Raw genomic sequence first — 24,248 nt, 5'->3', positions numbered from 1 at the left:
ACACTGTGCACAGAAGCTGAGAGATGAGGTACCTTTGTGTGCTTTGAAAAATGGTGAGGGAAAGTGGCTTTACAACCCTGGTTACTTTCAAGGAAGATCTGTTGGTCTCACTATTGACTCATCACACAGTGTGAAGTGCTGTGCATTGAGGGGAGCGCTGGTAAGAAGAGGGGAAGACCTTTCCTGCCTGAGAGCTTCCCAATTCTGAGTGATGGCAAAGAGGGGATTGTCATTAAATCCTTCCCAGACACTGATGAGGGCACCAACCTTCAACAGCCAAATGTGCTGCATCTGGGTGGGCTGCCAAAAAATTAGCAGAGGTTCTTCCTTAAGGTGTGGAGCACCAGCTCTACTCTGGATTCTTCCACTGCTCTTGGATGATTGGTAGGTTACATGTTGAGCTTTACATTTTCATGAGCAAAGCAAAGAACAACCAGATTGTTTCTTCCTAAAACTGCCCTCAGAAAATAAAAACGAACAGGCTTTTTCCCTTTCATCAGTGGTGGGAACAGAGCTCAGTTATATTCATAGAGTCCTACAGGCTCAGAGCCAGAGAGGACAGTGTCAGGAGTGGTGTATTTCTAGGAATAAGTAGCTAATGGTTTTATTCCTATAACAATGCAAAATGCTTTTTCTGTTCTCTTCTTAACTACTGTGACATTAAATGCATCCGTGGCCTTGGCAACATGAGCTAATTTTTGTCTCCACAGAGGTCTAGAGGCTCCCAAGACCTGGTGATGGTCACAGCAATGAACTGGTCATGCATGACCTGCACCACAGACTGCGCTCATCAATGCCATGGACTTCTCACTTGAAAGATAAACCTGATTTGAAGGAGGTATGGAGGAAGGGAACATACAGGATATCTGATTTGTCCTCAAGGAAAAAATTACTTCAAAAAATTAAAAAGCAGTTGCCTGGAAATCCAGCTTAAATCTAGAACAGTAAAATGTCTGCAGGAGTAGCACCTGGCAGCAGAAGAGAGCATCTCTGGAGGGTTGACAACAGATGCTGGAGGATGCTGAGCTGGACACAGGGAACACATTTTCATTCAGGCAGCCCAAGCTCCTTTTCCCCTAGAAAGTTCTTACTTAAGGCAGAAAAACATTGGGGCCAAACCAAAGTTCCTGTCTTGCCCTTGTTTTGGGAAAAGGCAGTCTCCAGTTCAGTAAAGATTTCTGTGACATCTGGGAATCCCTGAAGAAGACTCCGTGGCAGCATCAACCTGGAGAAGTGTGACTTGAGGAAACAGATTGGCAAGACCTGTTTTGTGAACTCTTGAAGTCAAGCTTTAAGATCTAGAATAATCTTGGGGCTTTTGTGTGTTGCACCAGAAAATGATGCAAACTCCATCCCTCCTTGCTTCCTAAGCTGCCCGAGCACGGTGCAAGAGGCTGCCTTTTGTACTGAAATACAGATCCCTCCTCTGGGGTTCAGAAATGAAAGGATGCCTGAGATGACACAGATGATTTAGTGAGCACTGGGAAGCACCTACCAGAGCAGGTCTGGATGAGCAGGTAACTCCCCATCACTGTTACCTGTTTGAGGAGAAGCTGGAAAATCATCAGCAAAACGAGTGAAGCCTGACAGAGGCCAGCAAGCAGGACATACACATATCTGTGATAGGCAGCCTTCCACCTCATTAAAAAAAAAAAAAAGAGAGATAAAGAGATCCAATTCAAAGCACAGGGCACATCCTCAAATGAGGCTTTGAATGTCCGAGCAGGGTCGTCAAAGTGCTGGGGACAGACACTGGGGGCAGCTTCCTGTTTTCAGCCAGGACACAGTGATTGGCATCGGCATAGTCTTCTTTTGTGCAGCAACTACCATTTTTTTTAAAGGCCAGACAAAAAAAAGGAGTATTTTTAATCTCAGCTGTTTACTCAGGGATGTTTCCAACTATAACAAGCCTCATGCCACATAACTATTTGTCCGGAAAAAAAAAGGAAAAAAAAAAAAAAGGGGGGGGGGAGGACAAAAATGCAGAAGCATTGTCTCAGAGTAACAAATTCTTGGAACAGAACAAGATTTGCATTTTAACCCCCGTGAGGTCTGTCTGGAGGTGTGCAGGCCTTCAGACACAGCAAAGGCCAAACCCCAGGCTCACCAGTCAGCAGCTTCTGAAGAAGCAGGGTTTTACCAACACGTCACTTAATCGGCATCTCCAGCACGGGTGTTTATGTTCACACAGAGGAGAAGAAATGTATCCAGAGGTTTCTATCACAAAAGGGAAAATAATTCCACTGCAGATCACATGAACTCAGCGGCTGCGTGACCGCAGAACCTGCTCCATTTATTTCTATGGGAGTTTCACCTTTGGCTTCAGTGGGAAGAGAGTGAATAACGTGGCCTGCTTCCAGGATATCTGCTAATCTCTTCTTTAATATTGAAGAAGGCAGAGACAGAGATATTTCCTGCTACAGTAAAATATTCAAGAGTTACTTTCCTTCCTGGATGTTCTGATTTGAAAGGAGGAAAACCATTACACGGAGCTTGGGCAGACCTTTCCGAATAAAGTCGCATATCAATAAATGGTGACGTCTTCCTTCAATGAAATAAAACAGACACCTTGGAAATGAAGGCAGCGCGAGTGTCGCAATCTACTGCGGAACATCCAGGGGCCTCGCAGGAGGCTTTTTTTCCATGGAATATGACAATCATGTCTGAGCATCTCCTGAGCAGAGCGGGCAGGGATAATGCCTTTGCAGAGCACGGATCCCTGGTAATTCAGCTGCTTCGTGGAAATGCATTCCTGGGCGTGACTGGCTTTCTTTGTGTGGCGGGACTCGGCTCCTCGCTATGATATAGCAGTCGGAGCACCAGAATTATGCAATTGATCTGTCTGCTGCAGACAGATACAATTACAATTCCCTCGCAGAGCCCGGCACTGAAATTTGATATTTCACCTCCAAGAACATGAGTCTTTGTCACTTAAGAGAAAGGATATTTCCCATGGCTGGCAGTGGTAGCAAGACCTTGTCTGAGCTGTCACTGCCAAAGTGGCCATCCCCAACCCCTGGCAACCAGGAATGGCCAACAGGACCCAACACACCCATCTCCAACCCCTGGCAACCAGGCATGTTGTAAGAGCGCTGCAACACATGTTCTCTTCCCACCTCACCTTGTTTTCCTCCCTGCATGGTTGCATAAAGCAGTGCCAAGAAGATTTTGATATTACACAGATTTATCAGCTAAACTTGGAAAATGTTCAGCTGAAAGTCTTGAGGTTTCTGTCACACAAAGGAGTAACCATTATGACCATGAGAAAGGTGGCCAGCATGGCCCTTCACGACACCTGGCACAATTGTTTGGCAGAAGGAGCCAGGGAGCACAAACCCTGCAGTGCCATGGCCCAAGGAAAACAAAGTGCATGTGGTTGGATGTTACTGCAAAGGAAGGTCTTGTGCTCATCATCATCCTCTGAGCACAGTTGCTGTTGAGTCACAGAGGATGCTCTGAGGGGAGTATGACTAGCTGTAGAAGCCTCTCAGATCCACAGGCAGTAGTGTGTGAGGGATGCAACAAGCAGAGGAGTAATCCTCCTGCTGGACTCTAATTGTAGCTGTGTCCTAAAAACTAAAGCTGGATTGAGCTGGGCTGGAGTCACTGGCCCAGGGAAAAATGCAGGCAAATACCACTCCAGCCCACATTCTCCCCCACAAAAAAGCATCTGTCCTTTGTGTTTTGCTGCCTGAGATGTCTGCTCTCTCTGCTCTGTGGCTCAGCTGGCCCTCCTAGGATTGCACTATTAATGATGACAGTCTGAAAATCACTTTAAGAGACTTTACGAGGATGCTGTGATTACTAACTTGCCAAATGAGTGCTTAGACATTTCAGAACATGTAGCCACACTCCCGCGAGCTGCAGGAAACAGTCAGCTTCAAAGTATTTGCCTTAAGCTGAAGGAGTCACACAAATATCATCTGAATAACCCCGGCCAGTAAATTCATGACTATTTGCCATGAAATTCTGCTATAGAATCTCAGCTGCTTTAACAACAGTAAAACTCTTTCCCAAGCTCCTTGGTCAATGCTTTCACCTTATTGATGCCCTGGGAGATGCTGAGTTTCTCTTGCAAGGTGGCTCTGTTTCTCCCATGCTGTTGTTCTACTGAAAGCCCTCGGCAGGGTCAGCCAAGGCCTATTTAATGCTGGTGAAAGAAGGCAAAATCACCATTAGCTGCTGCGTGGGGCCACGGTTTGGGCAGCCAAAGCTGTGTTCCTGTGCAGTAGTATGAGGAAAGGAGGGGGAGAGGATGGGAGCCCTCTCAAAGCATGCCCACAATGAATATGGATGGTCATCCATCAATTTATTTTAAGCACATTACTCCTCTGTCAGAAAGGGAAAAAAGGAAAAAGAAAGAAAGGAAAGAAAAGACATATAAAATTAGGTTTGTGTCACTCATTTAACACTGCAATTTCCCCAGAGGATTATGCACCAAACAGAGATAGCAAGCTCATGAATATTAATCATTTCCCTGAATGCAATGCAGCCCGCCAAACAATAAGATTAGGGGAAAGTGCTATGCTTAATTTATGGATAATGGGAGAGGTAAAGGATAGAGCTCCCACAAAGGTAAGGCTCACAGCTGGAGGGAGAGGCCTCTGAGGAGGAGGACAGATCCAGATTTGTAAGGTAGCAGAAAAACATTTGGGGCCAAGCAGGAGCAAAAGAAAAGGTGTTTAAGGATCATTGTCAAATTAAAATCATACTTCTCCCTGAGCAGCCACTGGTGACTAACGTTTCAAGCATGCCAGAAATTGGTGGTAAATTCAAGAGCTAGATATATTTGTTTTCCCTTTGCCTCTGCTCTGTGCCTTTTCTTTGTATTTTGCATACCTGAGGCCCTGATCCAACACACCACCGAGATGTGTGTCTAACCTGAAACATTCCTGTTCTTCAGGGTGACCATTCACATGTGGAAGTCAGTGGAAGTGCTGCCCTGTTTTGCTGTGAAAAGGCTTTAGCCAAGAGTCCCTTATAAGAAAAGGAGATAAAGTGTAGCAATAATAACACCAATAAGATGTGTCTGAAAACCACATAAATTACCTGGCAAACTTAAGGGGAGATAGAAGTTCTGGAGTTACTTCGCAGCTGTGTTTCAATGTGTCTATCAGTCTTTACTCATCTCTTTCCATATTACTTTCTGTCCCGCTCCCTCCCTTTTTATTGATCTCTGCATCTTTTTTATTATATCCTTCTCTTTCTTCAGCCCTGGTGAGCTAAATCAATGCATAATGCACATCCCACTCCACAAAAGGAATGCAAATGAAAGCCGGGCTCTTTTTCAGCGTCCCACATATATCTGGGTGTGCAGTGCTGGTGTGTGGGAGAGTGCACGCCAAGGACAAGGTGCTCAGCTGTGCCTCAGACACCCATTTCTCAACACTCCACTGGGAATGGATCAAGTGCTAAGCCCCGGGTTCCCACCACTGCGAATCATAACTCTTACAAATGGGGTCTGTTTTACACAGGACACGTCAGGTTGAACTTGGCTGAGCTCCGCGGTAACCGCAAAAATCAGTTATCCCGGGAGTAATCAGGAGCAAGGTGAAAGGAAAGCAGCCCAGAGGTAGGAGAGGGGTGCATCAGTCACACAGACGCAGCTTTGAATCGCCTGTCTCCTACAAATCAAAAGGCAAAGTGAAACTTTCCCTGTGGGACCAAATTCTGTGTGGAAAAGATAAAAATATGCAAACCCCGCTACATGAAGCGGGGTGGGGGGAGGAAAGGTAGAGATGATAAATTTCAGGTTGGGAAGAGCGAGAGTGCTGCAGAACTTAAAAAACGGAGCAATGCCAGATGCTTCCATTAATTAATTAATTAATCTCACTGTCGCTCTTCAGCATGTTGCAGGAAGAAAACGCTATTAATCTTTTCTGTTTTCTGTTCCTCGGCTTTGTGCTCGGAGAAGGCCAGGACAGCCTGACAGTGAGACCACACAGTTTTCTTCCCTGCCTCCCTCCTTCCTTCCCCCGCGCCCCTCCTCCCTGGCAGAGCAGATTGATCCACTGTTATCTGATTAGAGAGGAAAGAAGGAGGAAAAACAAAAGCAAGACAAAAAATAAAAAGAAGTTTAATTTTATTACAGGCACTAGTGCAAAGTGTCTTGAGAGCCTTGTGCCATTTAGTCAAAGGAAAGTTGGACCAATTAAAAAAGCCCATAAACCCCATGATCCTAAAAGGCAAAGGGAGCGAGAGAGGCAGAGGGACACCTGCAAACAGGCTGCCTCCATCCCTGGAAATATCCAGAATGCAGCTGAACATGACCCTGAGCAACATGCTCCAACTTTGAAGCTGGCTCTAACTTTGAAGTTGGCCCTCCTTGGACCAGAGACCTCCAGAGAGTCCTCTGAACCTAAATTATTCTGTGATTCATGGCTCTGAATCTAAAGCCTGGTGGTGCTTGCGGGCTCTCTTGTATTTCTCTCCTACCAAGTGAGGCGACTTGCATGGTCTCTGCTTTAGGAGGCAGGAGCTCACTTGGGCTTTGCTATCAAACCTCCTCCTCTGGAACCCGCCCACGATGCCCCTTCAGCCCCGTCTTCAGCAAACAAAATGTTTAGCGGTTCTTTCCAGCCACGTGGGACCCAATCCTGCAGACAATTTGTGACGAGCATTGCATTCACTGTTGTGGTTAGATTTGCTGAAGTCTAAAGAATGCCTTGTGGTAGTTCAGAAACATGCCTGGAAGAAAGCATTTGCAAGATCAAACCCTGAGGCCCCCGATTCAGCAAAGCCTCTGAACATGTGTTTGAGGCTCACTGAATTCTTTGGTGAAGGGGAGTGATTCCCGGGGCTCTAAAGAGCTACATAATACAACAAGAACATCACTGAAAAAATAACACCCTCTGAAATAACTACTTGTTGTTCTACAGGATTATAACATGTGTTAGCCTTGTAAACATGGAAATAAATTAGGCTTATTTTTTTCTGCTCCTCAAATGACAACCCAAGAATTCTGTATTTTCCAGGAAAACACCCCACCGATATCAAAGAAGACTTTTGTTCAGCTTAAGGCAGAGGATTAGGTCTGATATTGTTAGATTATGGAGAATGCTGAATTTCTGCTCTTTTTTACTATTATTTATTATGTAATATGTGCAGCCACTCACTTCCCCAACATCTTTATATGTTCTGGTGAGATTTTAGCGCCTGATATGCTAAGCAGAATATAAATCAGCACTGCTCATTTGTCTGAAAGACAAACTGGCAGTGTCTCCTTAGCTCTTGGGGTCATAACTCACGGTGGTCCAGCTACCACAAGAGCCAACAGGATGTGTTTCACAGGTATTACCTCCTCTGAGCCTGTCCTAGAGACCTGAAAGCAGCATTTGCCTGAAAACAGCAGTGGGGCTGCCCTCACAGACCCTGCACACACACTGAGCCCATCACCACCACAGCAGTCACACCAGCACGACTGTAAAGTCACCCAACAAAGCATTTGTAAGGTCTCTGTTCCTGCACCTTCCCTTTGATTCAGCTAATTTGATTCATCTGAGTCCCCTATATTCAATATTTCACAAGCAATTTGATATCATTTGTTTTGTAATCCAGGATCTGTGCAAACCACAACCTCCCAAAGCCCGTGACAAACAAACAACTTTTTTGCCCCTGGAATTCCCCTCTCCTTTCCAACACAAGCAAATCTGAAAACCCACTTCCTCTGTCATGGAGTAGAAAAATCTGTATATTTTAGTTGCTTCGTTTTCTAGTCAGACTGCTGTCAGCTCTGTCCCACACTCTCAGGCAGCCCTGCTGCTGCTCCTGGAGATGAACGGGGGATGAATGGTTGGATGATAGTGGATGGATGATACAATTAGACTCGATGATCTTAAAGGTTTTCCCAACATAACCAATTCCATGATTTTATGTACGAAGGCATGAAGCAGACTCCTGCATACTCCTGGAAGAACACCACTGTGTGGTCCAAGGCTTGGGACACCCCACTCTTACTCCTGTCCGTGGACTTTTTTGGAGCATTTTACAGCTCCCACCCAGCCCACATCACCTGGTTTCCTGGAAAACCAATGGACACAAGGGAGGACCTGGGTCATGTCCTAATGTAACGCTGGGATGCGGTCAAAGCACAGACCTGGACCAAGGAATTCAGCCCTGCTGTTGAGCAGGGTGATACAGACACAACCATCCAGCACCAGCCCAAACCCTTGCTGGAACCAGCCTCACGCCACGCCTGATGTCTGGGGAACCCAAAGCATTTGCGTAAGTGTTTATCCCACTTTCAAAATATTATGACTAAAATCTTTCAGTGCTTGAGGCTCTAAGGCAGCAAGTTACTTGCAACACAAATGTATCTTCAAGACCACCAATAGTCACAATTAGCCTCGACCATAAATATGCCCGATTTCAATAGAACTACTTACATATGTAAATAACTACATCACCAAATCGGGCCTCAAGTCTCACAGTGTGGCATGCTGAAGTAAAAATGTAGCTGTTCTGATGAGCCAAGCAGTCCCTCCGTTTACCACCCAAGGGAAACATGGTGCCTGTGAGGTCCATTTTATGTTGCTCCAGGCACAAGAGATAATGGTCAAATTGCCAAAAAGAGCAAATTTCAGACTTGCCAACATTGTATTATCTGCTGAGGACTGATCCCCTGAGCTGAAGGCATGGGACAACATGGGACAGAGTGTTTGCTTGGTCAGTCCAGATAAGGAATCCCATAAAATGTCTTGAGGAAAAGCCGATCCTTTATAAACATTAACCTTGGTTCCTGAAGCTCTGCAAGTTTCGTCCTTTCCCAGACCTCACAGAGCCCTCGGTATAAAAAGCAACCCCACAGAAGGTGCAGTGTAAATTGGTCTCCATTTCCCTTCTCTGTCCCCAGCATTCCTAGAGAGTTTAATAAATATGTAAAGCTCGCAACTGCAGCCCCGATAGCTCGAGCATCTTCCGGCCATTGTGCTTACAGGTTTTGCTAATCAGAGCAAACCAGGCTTGCAAATGAAATCTGATTAAGTAGTTTTCACCTCTGAAAAAGGGGATTAGCCAGACCTTTGATCCTCAGATATTGATTTGCAACTCAAAGGAGGTGTGACCTCAGCTGGACTTGCTTCTGGTCTCAGTCCCTTCCCCTTTCACTCCTCCTCCTGTTTACCAGAAAAAATCAGTTCATGTCTTCTCACGTAGTCAGATCTAAAGCCTATTGAAGCCAGTGGAAAACCACCCACTGACTTCAATGGGCTTTGGATCAGTCCCACAATGGCTGACTTAGCCCTAAGTCCTGGGCTGTTTCAAAGCCAGCAGAACCAATTTCCCATCAAAATGACCAGAAGCTGGGAAGATATGTTCGCCTTTCAAACCTACAAATTCCACCTTTTTTCTCTCTTCCATGACAACTCTTCAGCTGGAAATGCTGAAAGTACTGCTGGTTTTTCCCTTGCCCTCTGCACGGAGTTGTTGCCCGCTGTGGGTCGAAGGGCTCTGAGCCAGACTTACCAATGCAATTAAAGGACAGCTCCTGCAGGCAGAACAGGGAACAGCCATCGCCGTTGATCTTGTTCATGTCATCACATTCTTCTCCCAGTTCTCTGTAAGCAGGGCACACACATGCAAAAAGCAGTCAGCTGGCGAAGTGGCATCCACCCAATGGTCTGTGCAACCCCTCTGAAGAACCCCAAAGTCCCGAAATCCGTTACAGCGGCTTTGTGTGCCGACCCCTAAAATACCTCTCCCTTCCTCCTTAAGGGAGGACTTTCATCGTTCCTGGTTCACAGGCTTGCCTGGCCAGTTCCCTCCTGCACATGTGGATACCACTTGCTGTTATCTGATGAGGATATGAGCAACTTCCTTCATAGCTGGTGTGGCTGTAGCTCAGCAGGTGGGGAAAAAGAGAACAGGAATCTCTGAAAGTCTTTGTATTAAATCTGGAAGGGCCAGCCTGTGACCCCAGCATGGGAATAACAAGGCACAAAGCCTGGAGCTGGGCTATTCCAGGTGACAGCACTCGGAGGAAAGCAGTCAACAGGGAGCAGAGGGTGTTGGGGATGGAGCCCTGCCTCGTGCCAGCCCGCACGGCTGCGGCAGCGTGTGCGGAGAAGAGTGGGAACCAGATGAGAAAGGGGCTACCACAGCTGCAAGTGGGGCCACAACCAACCAAGCTGTGACACAGTCTGGTTCCTGCTCGCTCCTGAGGCAGCTCAGCTATTGTTTGACACTTGCTGCAAAGCCACAAGTGATGTTTGAGGAATGTGCAAACATAACAGTAGCAGAAAAGTTATGTAAAGCAAAATTAATCTGTCTTTCTCCACCTCTCTTTCCAGGACTGCCCTGGATTCATATGTTGTTGATTGTTTTCTTCGATTTCCTTGCCTGTTGGGCCTCTTCCTGCAAATATTTGCTGCCAGGTATATCGTCTGACAGAGTTGTGCTACATGATTGCTGATCAGCATTATTTCAAGCAAATAATACTGGCTGGGTTAAGCACTTGCTTGTTGTTACTTCCATAGTTTAAATAATTAAATTACCTAATGCCAGGAAGCTCTGAAGCAGCAGCCTTAAGGGCCAACGTAGTAAAAGAATAAACCCTAACATAATTGTGAAGGATTGTTTTACATTTTCGGTGGCCTGGGGACTGGTGAGAGAGGGGAGCTGATTGAGAACATGCAATTCCCAGTGCTCTCCCTCAGAGGCCAAATCTATCACCTCCAAATGCATCCCAGCTCTGGTGGTCAGTCAAACGAGGGGTTGCACCAGGAGCTTGGCCCCAACACGTGGCAGGGTGTTACCCAGCTGCCACACACATGGGACGCCACATCTAAGGACAGCATCAAAGGCTGTGTGAATTTTTCCAGCGCCAGCTCTGTGTAGGAAATGTCATATACGTGTATAAAGATATGGATACACGGGCAAACAGCATAAACAGCACAGAGCGTCCTTGCCTATCGATCCTGCTGTCTGGACTCCATTATCTGTATCTCTGTCTGTATCTCCTGGTGCCAGGAGAGCGGGGCCTACGTTACAATTAAATGTCATCATCCCGGTAATCATCAAGCACGTGAGTCATTATCTACAGATGAGAGCCAGCCTAACCTAAGGAAACATCAGAGGTCATCAATTCCTTCCTAGTCTCAGATTCTGACTGAGGAGATGTGCCCAGATTTATCTGTTTGCCCGCTCCAGACTTACATTTGGATAATCCCGTCTCCACAGTATCCACTCCCAGAGATATAAAGGAGCGCGGGGGAAGGCTCGCTCTCCTCCATCCCGGACACAATGACCACCTGGTATCTGTACGTGGTCCTGTCGCTCAGCTCCCTGCCAGACAAAAGGAAAGTCAGTGATTCGTACAACAAAGGCACCAGCAAAGGGCAGAGAAGGAGGGACTGAAGTGGGGGTTGGCTGCCAAAAAAGCAAGGTTTAGTTCAATCAGCTCCTCTCAGCATTCCTACCTTGTTTTGATGGGATCCGTTTTTGGTTGGGTGTCTTTTTCTTGTGAGCACAATCAGCACTACCTCTGTCTATGCTTGATTTATGCACGACTCTGAAATAGGTGCAGCTCTTGACCACTTGACAGCTAAACCATTTCCTGATGAGAACCATCCATTTTGGTGAGTTGCTGCTTACATCTCCACCTGCTGCAGAGACGGCAGTGCACTGACACTGTGGCAGTGCCAACCCTCACCATGAGCAGTGGGAAACACTGAGAGCACCACCAACAGCCAACAGTACCTCAACACCTGAGGAACCAGCCCTGTGCCTCACTGTGTTCAGCCTTGGACACTTCTGCTCCACGTCAGGGACAGCACTACCAGCAAGTTTGTGCCACGGTTCATTTAAGGGATTTAAAATACCCTGTAATACACTATTCTTATAAATACTCATTATTTCCTGAGCAGCCCTGAGCTGAATCCAGCTGCACCTGGAGCCAGTGGGAATGTGATGATTAGTGTAAGAATGGGGCTGAGGATATTTCAGTGATGGACAAATAAGTTATTCACTTCACATATGGGCATTAAAACAGTAGAGTTAAAAAGATGGTTTCTTCCAGAGCAAAAAATAGGATCCACACCACAGCACTGGATCAGGGTATTAGCATCGAAGTATTCACAGAAAGAATTAGCAAACTGTTACATATTTATGCAAAGCCATAATTACCTAAATCCTGTGCATCTGTAAATGAGGAATAATATTTTTCATATGCAATATGGAAATAATATAAGCCTAATAAAAATGTTTAGCTCTTTCACAAAGTCTTTTACACTATCAAAACTCAAAACCTCCCTCAAAGAAAGTCATTACAGTTGTCCTCTTTGTGCCGATTTGTAAAGCCATGGAGTGGCCAAGGCAAAATGATTTGCTTGAAGTCATCAATCAGGTTAATTGCAGAGCAGGAAAGGCAACCCAGCCCTTCCCTAACTCCGCCAGTCCTCTGCTCACTGCGCTCACATTGCCCCAATTACTGACAGCAATATACATGGCTTTTTGTCACAGCAACTTGGTCAAAAAGCATCTACTAATGAAGTGTGTACTACGAGGAGATAAATCTACTACGCAGAGCAGCAAAGCCATTCAAGTGGATATCAATGAGCTACTGAAATCTTCAGGTTCACGAAATAGGTATCTCCTTACAACATTCATTAAATTAACAAGCATGACTTAAACTCCAATATCCCACACTATATTTTACAACAAAGCTGTTTCTCATGGATACTGTGTCTGCAAAATAACTGGCATTGAATGAACTGCACGCCAACAGCACTGGGGTCTGACTCTTTGTTACTGCGCATGGCAGTGGAATGGGACTGAAACTCGGTGGAACGAAAACAGAGCTGGCTTTCTCATTCCTTCTGCACCTGACTCCTGTCAGAACAGTCTGTAGCTCCAAGTAGCCAAATTTGAGACTTCATGTAGCACAAACAGTATCTTAATTCACCTACAGGCTCGGGAGATGTCTACCCAGATATTGGTAAGACTGTTTATTCAATCAAAGTGAAAAGTTTCAAACTTCTGCCCGTGGGACTTGTTTAAAGCAACTGTTTTTCTGGAAGAAAAAAAAAAATTGGAATTATAGGAAATAACTAAAGTGGCCAAACACACACTGTAGTAAAATAATGAGGGTTTTCCTCTAGATTTCACTCCCAGATAAATCCACTTACTAAGATGGAAGGTTTCTCATATATACTGAGGAAATCAAAGCAGAGCCAAGCTTTGATTATTAAAGAACAGTTATTTCTCAAGTTCTGTCTTAAAACTATCTCAAAACCATTTGTAAAATATTTAAGATTAACAAGTACACTTGCAGAAATGTGAATTTGTCACTGGGGATCTGCTAACCACAAAAAAAGATTCAATTTTTTGAAAATGGTAACAAATGAACAGTTGGGGCAGCTACAAAACAAATAAAGCCAGGCTGCTTTCTGATGCATGGAGATTGCAGTACTGAGTGCAACATAGGAGTTTCCAGATTCTGATTTCTGGTGTGATTTCCACCAATAACTTCAGGTGATGGGGCAGGCTAAGAGCAGTGAGTGAGTCTTGCACGTGGGTTTTACTGGGGGGAAGTATTTGTGGGCACATGCAAGCAAAGGGACAACAGGAAAAGCTCACATTTGTTTGGAAGTTTGCAGAATACAATGGAAGAAAACCTGGAACTAAATCAAGCACGAGAGAGAATATGGTGGTTATGAATTATGAGGTGGCTGGATGTGAATGTGTACATGACTGAATAAGACAGAAAATTTGAAATGAAAGTTATTAGGTGGGGACAACTCTGGCTTCTTTAATTGTATGGATTGATTGAATGGAAAACTTTGTGTGGGGAGAGGGCCCTGCGGACATGGAGCACATTGGCTGCTGGCTTTGTGGCACTGGTCTGTGCTCTAACCCTGTCACCTGCTACACATTGGGAGGGAAGATATCCAGCTGCAACCTTCTCAAAGATGGAAAGCTCTTGGAGAAATGATATGTTGTGACAGGCAAATGATCCTTAAAATTTAGTGTCACCAAAAAAAATGCCATTTCTTCTCCAAAAAAGAAGGTGAACAAAATCTCTGTTATAACAAAACATTATTTGCACCGCCTGGTTCCCCTTACTCTTCTGCAGCTTGGGTAGAAAATAACAGCTATTAAATTATTGATGCTCAGGATACCCCGATATCCTTGTCTTAGGTTAAAATACAAGGAAAGGGAAGACAAATGCCTGGAGACATGTAGTCCCTGCAGAGCAATGGCAGCCTTGGGACCAGGCCTCCAGAGGAGCCAATCCTCCCCATCCTCATCCCGAATCCCCTCCTGGGCAGCCCAGGCCAGAGCAACCTGAAGCTTCACAGTCTTCCTTGCACTGGGGGACAGCAGAGGAGCCCCAGGGTGCGACATCCAGGGCAGCACCAACAAACCAGCGGTGCCCAGAGGAGCTCAGAAATGGGATGTCTGCTCCAGAGGGGCTCTCCAGCATCACACAGGCAGAGCTGGAGGTGTGGCTGGACTGGAATACCAAAACCACCTTAGAAACTCAAAACTGAAGCCATCATGCTTTCAACTCACCCTGGCCTGACTCAACAGTGACAAAAAGTGGACTGAACTGGATGTGGCATTTCACGTTTCAACAACTGGAACGTGAGATATCCTCCTGAACTGTTAAATGTGTCATATTGGCAGCAACTGAGAGTTTTAGCATTCCTTCACAGTGCCCACATTTATAGAAATATAGCTGCTAAAGGGATGATATGTGCAGTACTGCAGGCAGTAATCCAGTCCCATAGTGAGGGAGGGAGGAAGGAAGGCAAGAACAGGGAGGGGAAGAGTTTATTCCCTCTCTATAGTTATAGGATACCAAGGTCGAAATTACAGACTGTATCTGGAGATGTCAGCAAGACAAGCTGTGCTCCTAATGGTGATAAAAGTGTGCTTTTTGACCGTTTATTTCCTCTCCCACCTTCCCTGGGAGCTGGTGGCACAGTGACAGCAACAAGGGGCACTTTCCACTCGGCTGCCAGGCAGGACCCGGCGCACGGCAGCTCCGTAAGATGCTACTTAAGGAAGTGAGAGAGACGAACATCTTTAACATCAAGGATGTGAACAAACACTCTTTAAATTTATATCTATGGTCTTTTAATGACCTTTTCCAGAACTGAGTAAGCCGCATTGATCGCTGCAGCTTCCGCCTGTGGGGAGGCAGCCTTATTAAAAAGCAATGACTCAAGCCCTCTTCTTAGAGGGGGAATTAGGACGTGCCGTGTGAAATACCACGAGGGCAACTTTCCTGTCTGTTGTGGCAAGTGGCGGATCCAGGGTCAGGCATATAGAACCCTCTAATTCTTTTCCTGTTTTTACTGGGGAGGCTGGGTATTTGAGTTAATCTTGCTTTCTCTCCCCCAGGCAAGGGACCTCTGCTCTCAGTTTGGGTGTTCCTGGAAAACTTAACGGGAAAAATTATACCTGTGGGAAGTTGTTTTCGACTCAGACCAAGGTGGGTTCAAAGGATCATTGAGTTGACAGAAGAAACACTCATACCCTTGAGTTCCAGCAGACCTGCAAGGGCTGGCACTGCCCTATCCATATCTGCTCTGTGCACGCTGTAGTGTGCATCTGAGGACACAGCACACACTCGAGAGGCAGTGAAAGCATTGAGGGAAAGCAGACATCCCATGCCTCCTTTCCTACTAGCATGGCATATATGTTTTTCCTACTACAAATAACAGCAGGAGGGTTTCTTATATGGCAAAGACTTGTTTCCAACAGAATTGAAAATATCCTAATGGCTGAGCCAAATGAAAAGACAAATGGTCAGACAGCAATGAAAGCAGACAGTGTTCCTGTTGTTTAAGGACAAGATGACACAGTCTTAAGCATCCCCAATTAAATTAAGGCTGCCACAGCCAGTCCTGTGAAACAGGCACCTGAAGTGTCCTCATGAAGGACCCATCTGTCTTTGACCTTAAACAGCCACCAAACACTTGAGCCAAAATTTGGCATTTCTTTGCCATTGCTCTGCAGCCCAGAATGAGCCCTGGGCTGCCAGTGACACCCCTGTTTCCCTCTAACACTGTCACCTCTGCTCTTCTTCTCTAGCAAGGAAGCCTTGCCGAGCAAAACAGGAAATCTGCTGGCAGCAAACAGCAGCAACCCCATATCTTCCCTTGTTGCAATGCTTTAGATCAGCTGCCAGGGTGGACTGAATTACAACCACAAACAGAAGAGCTGAAGGTCTGTACCATCCCTTGTCCTGTCAGACGCAGCCTGGAGCTGTCCAGTCTGTCCCCACATGCTGCTCGCAGCCTCTGAAACACCCAGTGCCAATTCCAGAGGTCCCAAATTACCCCAGATATCCACTAACACCATGGTGTGTACAGGTTTCACTATCCTCAGGTGCTCCAAAAGCAAGTGATAAAGAGTAAGCCAGGGAATGAGGCCACTTCAGGACAACCCAAACAGGTCTGCTCCCCAGCTTCCATTCTTTTCCCCTCATTGCCATTGACTGCACAAGTATGGCTGTTTTCTTCTTCTTCTCTCCTCTCACACATGCTCCCCCTCGCTCTGCCTTTTTTTAATAAAAATGGCATGAGAAGCATGGCAGAAGATAATGAAGAGAATTCCTGCCTGACTCTGCAGTGGGGAGAGAGGAGGGGTGGGATGCTGTAAACACAAGAAGGACGTCAAAAATCCCGAGCTCTTGTGCCGGGCTGTTATTTCAGCTGTGGTCCAAGCTCTCCCTGTTTGGATAAGCCCAGCAACATGGCAGGTGCAAAGGCCTCAAAACAAGTCTCTTGCCTCTCTCTCAGATACCGAGCTGACTCAGAAGACATAAATTCCAAGGAAACAGCCTTGGAGAGGCTTTTCTGTCTCTCTATCTATGAGGAGAGATGTGCCAACAGGGGCCGCAGGTTTGCTCTGTGCCCTCCAGCTTTTTTATGATTTGTTTACAAGCACAGGAAAACGGTATTTGGAGTACTGAATGAACACTCAGGGGCTGGATGGGAGACTGGGGACCATATGGTGGATTTCTGCTCCCAAATCCAACTTAAACCTGAACTGGGTGTTTCCAAGGAAGAATGACGGAGCAGCCAACGACCTGAACAGATAATCTCAGCTGAACACTTGGTGGGTACGTTCAGCAGGACTCTGTGCTCTCTGAAGCCCAGACTCAACTTTTGCTTCTGGCTGTGTCAGAAAGTTGAACCAACACCTAAACCAGCCACCTTACCCACTTATGCAATAACCCACAGGTTTGGGATTGAAGTCAGAGGTTAAAGGACCCAATGCATTAGAAAAGGAAAATATCCTTGGATCCTTGGAATATTTCTACAAACCAAAGCCACCACCAACTCTCATAATCACCACAAATCCAAACCAGGCAATTAGTCTGCAGCTCTGCTTTCCCTTCTGTCAGTGTAAATCTCAAGTAACCCAGCAAAACACTTCAGGTTTAAACCACTGCAACTCAGCTGCTCGTCTGTCCCTCTGAGGTGCATTTGCTGCTCAGACCAGCTCCAAGCCTGCCCAAGATGCCCTGGGGCAGGATTACCTGTCTGCCTGTAGCACCTCTGCTCTGAAACCCAGGTCCTGTTTAGAACCTTAAACACACTTGGTTTTGAACATTTTTCTTACACAGACTACTCTCCTCTGTCTTTCATGCAAGAACTGTTAAGTTTTGTAAGCAGCAAACCTATAGGTATATATGCAACTGATTAACTCCAGCAGACTTTGATATAATCCTCCAAGCATTTGCCCTGCTACTAATTTAAAACACAGTAGCACGTTTAATAAAAAAACAAAGTTTGCAGCCAAGGCCTTAAAGATAGCTCTTAAAAAAAAAAAAAAAAAAAACAACAAAAAAAACCCCAACAACAACAACAAAAGTCAAGAGATGATTTTCTCCTCTCATGTTTAAACAACAACAAAAATATGAATTTTTAAGGTGGCTGATATAAATGGACAATCTCCCTGAGATTAGGTTACAAATCCTGGGATAAAGCAAATCCTCGAGGCCCTGGGCCTCACATGGGTGTTTGCAGTAGACAGGCAATTTCACGGCAGCACACAGGTTAAGTGTCAGAGCACCTGGTTGCTATTAGAAGCAGGGAAGGAAGGAAGAAAAAAAATCCGTTGTGTTTTCTTCTTCACTGCTGCGCTCAGCCCCTGAGTGAGATGGGAGCATTTCTCTACATGAGGCTCAGATGTGGCCAATGCAGGAGGGGAGGCTGGTGTGGTTTAGCTCAGGAAAGATCTGGGACATGAAATGCAGAAAGCCCTATTTCCAACGGGCAGAAGCCAGCAGTTCTCCATCGATTTCGAGGGAATGGTGCCAGTATCCTCCACCTGAGGACAGTGCTCCGGTGTCCCGGTGCAGCAGGGAGAAAACAGTAACACAGCCAGCAGGCAGGCTGGGACAGGATAACTGCTGTCAAGGCCATCACTGTCACTGACAAAGCTCTGCCTGTTGCATCGTGCCTCTGTGTGAGCACTGCCTGATTACTGACACCCTTAACCATGTCCCGGCTGTGACGCGGTGTCTCCGTGCGGGACCGCCAGTGCCAGCACCTGCCTGGTTACACCACAGTGTAGGAGAAGTGCCTGATGCACACCCTGCCCACCACACCCTGAGAGCCACAACCTCCCCTCAACCTTTGGATCATCACTGGGGCTGGGAGCACTTCAGCTGCTGCCCTCAGCTCTGTGCCAGTCCATGGAGTTTGGGCAGAAGGCTCTCCTCAGTTTAGGGTGGTCAGCTTGGTGGAATGATCTTCTTCACCTTCTCTGAATGCAGACCTGACCTCTTGGATTTCTTTTCAACAGGCCTGAGCCAAGACCTGATTTTCAGAACTCAATACCCTCCTGTTTCCCTGTAATCCCACCAAAATGGTGAACAGAGCCAAGGGAGCAAACACTCACAGTGTCTGGTCCGAAGGCTCCTGGAGCCAGTGGAAATTATTTTGTGCATTTTCAGTAGGGCTTAGATTGGGCCCCAAGAGAACACAGATGTTTGCAGTGTTCTCTGGTTTCACATCTACCATCCCACCTCACCAAGACCTAATTTGGAGGGTGCTGGGCACGGGGCTGTGGCACTCCTGCTCCTCAGGAGGAGGGAGGGATGACAGACAGGGATGTGCTGTCACACCCAGGGCAGAGCAGAGCGCACAGACATGGGTGAAGAGATGAGGTGACTCTTCCAGAGGAACATTTTGTCATTTCCCTCCTCAGAGGCTCTGTGTTTTGCCTTAAGCCGCTGCAGATTATGAGAAATCCTACTAGATGGTCTCCAGTGGGATCTCTAATGGTTTAATAACTAAACATTACTGAACATACTTCCACTAGCCTCTTCCTAAAATCCCATCATGAGCTAATTTCCTCTATTGTCATTACATCTGCAACTGGTCTTACAGTTTAAAAAACTCCTGTACCACTGTGAATAAATGATCTGGTTTACTGCACTGGGCTTTCAGAGACTGATAATTTGGGGTATTGAATTCCAGGCACCCTCTCTGAGGTACAATTTGAAAAGAAGGAGCTTTCTTTCCACCTTGCCTTTCCTATCACAAAAGCACCAGGAGAATGCTGGAATTGGGATATCGGCATGGAGATGCCCAATGTCAGTATTCATTTAAGGAGATCCTGACCAAAAAGGCTGAAAGAAGTTTGGGTGAAACAATCACAAGATGGGTGGCCTGGGCCTGCAGCAGGATTCTCAGGTTGTACACCATGCAGCGAGACATCTAAAATCATGGAATTCCAGAATTGTTTGAGTTGGAAGGGACCTTAAAATTCATCTCATTTCAACCCTTTCATTAGATCAGATTGCTCAGGGCCCTGTCCAGCATAGCCTGGAACACTTTTGTCTTTGTTGCCGGATCCCACAAGATATAAAGGACAGCACAGGTATTTCAGTCTGACTGCAGCGTTCTTTCCAAATCCTTGCTTGTTTGAGTGTAGATTCAAATTTAACAGAGACTTGGAATGCACTTCCTAGGAAAATATATTAAAATAAAATGCCCAGGAAATGATCAGGCCAATAGTTCAGCAAAAGTAGCTGAGAAAAGCTGTATTGGCTGACTGATAAAAAGGTAGGTAACACATTTCTGCTACTTCTGCGGTATTTGAGGCTCACTCCAAGTTTTACAAGAGTTATTTTTAAATTGTTGCATAACACATGTCTGTCCAATATTTCTGTCCTCAATCAAGCAAAGAAAATGCATTTGTTATTCCTGGGAGATTTCTGGTGCTTCTTATCTTATTTAGAGCCCAAAATAAAGATGCACACAAGAAGGCAAACATCAGAGAGAAGTTATTATCCATGAGATAATGCACAGCCTAATTTACCACATATCTGAGACTGTTTCACCTGCAATAAATTATTTTGCCCAGCAGGAAAAGTCCTGTTTGACCTTCTATTTTTTTTTTTCCCTCCTGCAGCTGAAAACTCTGCTACTACTTCTAGGTCATGAGTTCAAATTCCACCCTGGCTGGGAGTGATTAAATATATCAATTTCTAATAGTATCTATTTGGATAATAATAGGACAGCTGTTAATATTCACTTTTTTAGGAACACTTGCACATGCCTAAGTTGCAGTCTCCAGGCCTGATCTCTCTACAGCCTCTGTGTATTGCCCAAGAGGTACTTTGGAGATGCGAATCCAATGTAGCAGCAGTCCTTGGGGAGACCCTGGCTGGAGCAGAGCTAATCCCAAAGCCAAGTGTCACTCCCCAAATGGGGCAGTCCCTCTTTCATGGAATAATTTATATAGAAGCGGCAGCTGTGGGGCATTCAGAACAATCCCACCCTTCAAAGATAAGCCCAGGCTTAAAAATTTCTCTGGGCTGCCCTGTCTTGGGATCACAAACCCATAAAGATATCAACCCGCCCTTACTACCTTTATTCTTGCATCATGTTCAGCCGAGCCAGAACAGGAGCTACGGATTCTGTCAAGTGCCATCTTTAGTTACAGTGTTACATAAGAAACCGCAACAGCGAGGAACCACAAATCTATCACCACAGCTGGCACCAAACGGCCTCTCTGCACAGGCTTAGCGGAAAAGCTGCCTCCTGAATGGGCACAGAGTGTCAAATTGTTCTTTCTCCTCTCCAGGGCAGGGTTAAGGCAATTTGGCAGAGGGTGGTAAGGGAAAAAATTGCTCTATCTGCTCTGCCTGTGGGGTCAGGAAGCAGGTTTTCTTCTTTCACAAAGATAACCTGGCACCTTTAATGAAGAAAGCAGGGAAAAGGAAAGCCATCACAACGTGGCTTCCAGCTGTCAAATCACATCAGCCAAGTGGAGATGCATCACCCCTGAGAGCAGCAGCACCGTTGGCCCCCAACACTTCACTGGGAGCTCTTTGGATGAAGGCACTCTGTGTATTTCCTCTGTGAAACACCCAGCACGCTACTGGCAGCTATAAATAATAACAACCACTACCTCGGGATTTAACAGCACGACATGTGAAGGAGAGAGGCAGGAACAGGAGATGGAGTAGAAGCAGTTCTCATATTTTTCCTCTTCTTGTCTCGCTGAGCCCTCGGTGCAGAGCAGGGCTCTGTGCTCCTACCTGGCACAGGGAGCAGCATCAGTCACCCCTGTGCCTCCCTGCCCAGACCCGTGCAAGCCACAGGTGAGGCCCCACTGCTGGGAAAGGAAAGAATTTCCCCGGAGGGTGTTGGCAGTGGAGTTGCTACTGGGTGGAGGAGTCTCCTTCCCACAGCATGTCACCTCTGTTAGGGTCAGGCAAACCTGTGGCCAGTTTCCCGCTGCTGGGAGGGAAGGTGTGGGACAGGCAATTGTCCTGTATTGCTCTGTTCTTTCATCATGGGGGATTTCCAGGTTCATTAAGCAGGAACAGGGCAATCTATACTGGCTGCATGAGGAAGGAGCTGATGACACAGCCAAGGCCAGGCATGGCCTTGGAGCAGCACAGGGACAATGCCAGCCCCTTGCTGAGCACCAGGACTGCTACACTGTCCTACACCAGCTGCATATCAAACATCACAACTTTGCCAAAACTGACCACAGGCAACTCCAACACACTCAAAACTCTTCACTGACAAGGCTTTCGTACAGTGATAGCACAGCCACTATTCCTGCTGGGAAAGTAGGATCTGCAAGGAAAAAATGAAACATTTACTCCTTAACAAAAGGACTCTGGATGAAGAACTAGGCAAGTTCTTGAACCTGAAACTGGAAATTACAGGGGCAAGAGAAACCTGGTGGGACAGAAGGGTGTTTGCTTCTTGGGAAAGCTCAAAATAGCTTTGTCCATGGAAAGCTAGCATGGAAAGTTAATGATAGGGAAGCTCTTAGAAATGAGCAAGAAAGTGTGAATAAGAGTAAATCTGTTCCTGCTGAAGCTTGGTAAAAGTGTTCCTGCTGGAGAGGAGCTGTAAAATTTCATATGGATATAGCCAGGGATCTCTAACATTACTAAAGAAAAATAATATGGGGAATTGTGCAATTATGGGAAAGAAACCTCCTAGTTGGAGACTAGTGAAAAATGCTTTTAATAACAGCAGTTCCCTGGTAGTGCGTGGTGTGAGAGTGCCCATTAAATACTGAGTGACTCAAGTAGAGACTCACTGTTTTGCATTTATGCCCAGTAGCTGTAATAGGTTGGATTGAAAGAGAAATTTGAATGAAAATGGATTTTTTTCATTCAGTTATCACTTTGAGGACGACTAACAAACATTTCCTGCAAATAAAGATCAACCCCAGAAGCTCAAGTATCCACAGACATACAGAATTGGTAAAAAGGCTCAGTCAATGAAGAGAAAGATGGAGTTATAATGCAGAAATGAATAACTTACAGGTCTGGATGTCTTGTAATGGTCCATATGTTGGTATAAGACAATATTACACATGTTAGGACCAAGAAATTCAGAATAAATTGGGAACTCTTTATTGCAAGTGAGAGAGGAAGAGAGCAGTTAAGTGGAAAGCCAGGCTGGACGGAGCTCTGAGCAACTTGGTCTAGTGGAAGGTGTCCCTGCCCATGGCAGGGGGTTGGAATGAGATGATCTTCAAGGTCCATTTCAACCCAAAGCATTCTATGTTTCTATGATTCTATGATTTATTCAATTGCAAGAAAACTATGAACCATCAGGGGGATGTACCCACAAAAAAAGCGTGGGAGGTCCTCACACACATCAAGGCAAGGCCTCTCCGGGGTAACTGGGTAAGTGTTGGTGCACAAGGACAGCTGGAATGCCATCTACAGTTCCAAAGCCAGCCGGGAATCCAGATGTGCAGCACGCCAAAATCGCATGGATAACCTTGCAGATAGATCTGGCCATGCAAAGTGTTTTCTTAATATTTCAGTCCTATCTTAGATACTCCCCAGTATTTCCTGGCATATCGAGAGAGGTTTGGCATAGTAACTGTGGAGGAGGGATGAGCAGAAGATGGGTGATTATATGGGCTTCAGCTTTTGGTGTTGGGAGAAAAACCACCCAGTGATCTGTATCTTGTTTGGGTGGAAATATGGTGTTAATTATCGTCATGACAGATAGATTTGGCAATTCATTTCAGCTGCTTTAGATCATACATTCCTCTGGCTGGTAGACCTCCAGAAAACAGAGAAATAGAAATCTTTGAGGTGAAGGAAGGAATGCCATAATGACAGATGTCACTGTGAAGTTTTAGTGTTGCATTCTGCAGGGACTTGGGTTTAGATATCATCATTGTGATATTCATAACTTCCCAGTCAGTTCAGCTGGGCTGGTGTCAGGTAAATGCACTCTTGCTCTTGAGTTCAGGGGCTAAAAGGCACGCCAATAACTGGCTGTAAGGAGTTCTTGCTCAGTATGAACAGCCACTGCTGATTCTCCAGCCTCTCTGCTTGTTCATGTTTGTAGGAACCTTCAGACTAAAGAGTTACTTTCCATTTCACTCAACTTCTCCTCCTCTGGGGTTTCTGACAAGTCACTGACCATACGCCCCTTCCAACCGGGGACCAGTAACAAATGGTAAATGCATCAATAAGGCAAATTTGGAAGCAAATGATCGTGTTGGATAAAGTAGGGGCCTAAAGCACATGAACTGCTAAGGACCCCTGAGCAATGAAACATTAAGGACCTACAAACAGTGCCACAGGAGCCCTCCAGCCACCTGCCATCCTGGGGGTGGCAATTTCCCTGTCATTCTGCAAGCACTCCAAGAAGCCTGAGTGAGATCTTCCTCTACCACCTTTAGGTGTTAAAACCCAAGAAATGACATGGAGTTTACAAGTTCAGCACTGAATGGAAGCCCTGATTCTAACAAGACACTTAAAAAATACTGTACTTACTTGAACAAGAACTGCT

At 45.9% G+C, this 24,248-nt stretch overlaps 1 protein-coding gene across 1 annotated transcript in view; it reads right to left on the bottom strand.

The window, feature by feature from the left end:
- PAPPA (pappalysin 1) overlaps positions 1-24,248 on the bottom strand; it is a 182,085-nt gene that overhangs the window by 78,581 nt on the left and 79,256 nt on the right. Inside the window, exons 8-9 of the mRNA XM_069031458.1 lie at positions 11,152-11,280; positions 9,463-9,554 (exon numbers count right to left, since the gene is read on the bottom strand). Coding sequence (XP_068887559.1) covers positions 9,463-9,554; positions 11,152-11,280 — 221 coding nt within the window. The remainder of the gene's footprint in view (positions 1-9,462; positions 9,555-11,151; positions 11,281-24,248) is intronic.

The sequence above is a fragment of the Aphelocoma coerulescens genome, chromosome 17 (genome assembly GCF_041296385.1).
Source record: "Aphelocoma coerulescens isolate FSJ_1873_10779 chromosome 17, UR_Acoe_1.0, whole genome shotgun sequence".
NCBI lineage: Eukaryota > Metazoa > Chordata > Aves > Passeriformes > Corvidae > Aphelocoma > Aphelocoma coerulescens.
This window is presented reverse-complemented; position numbering and strand designations above follow the sequence as displayed.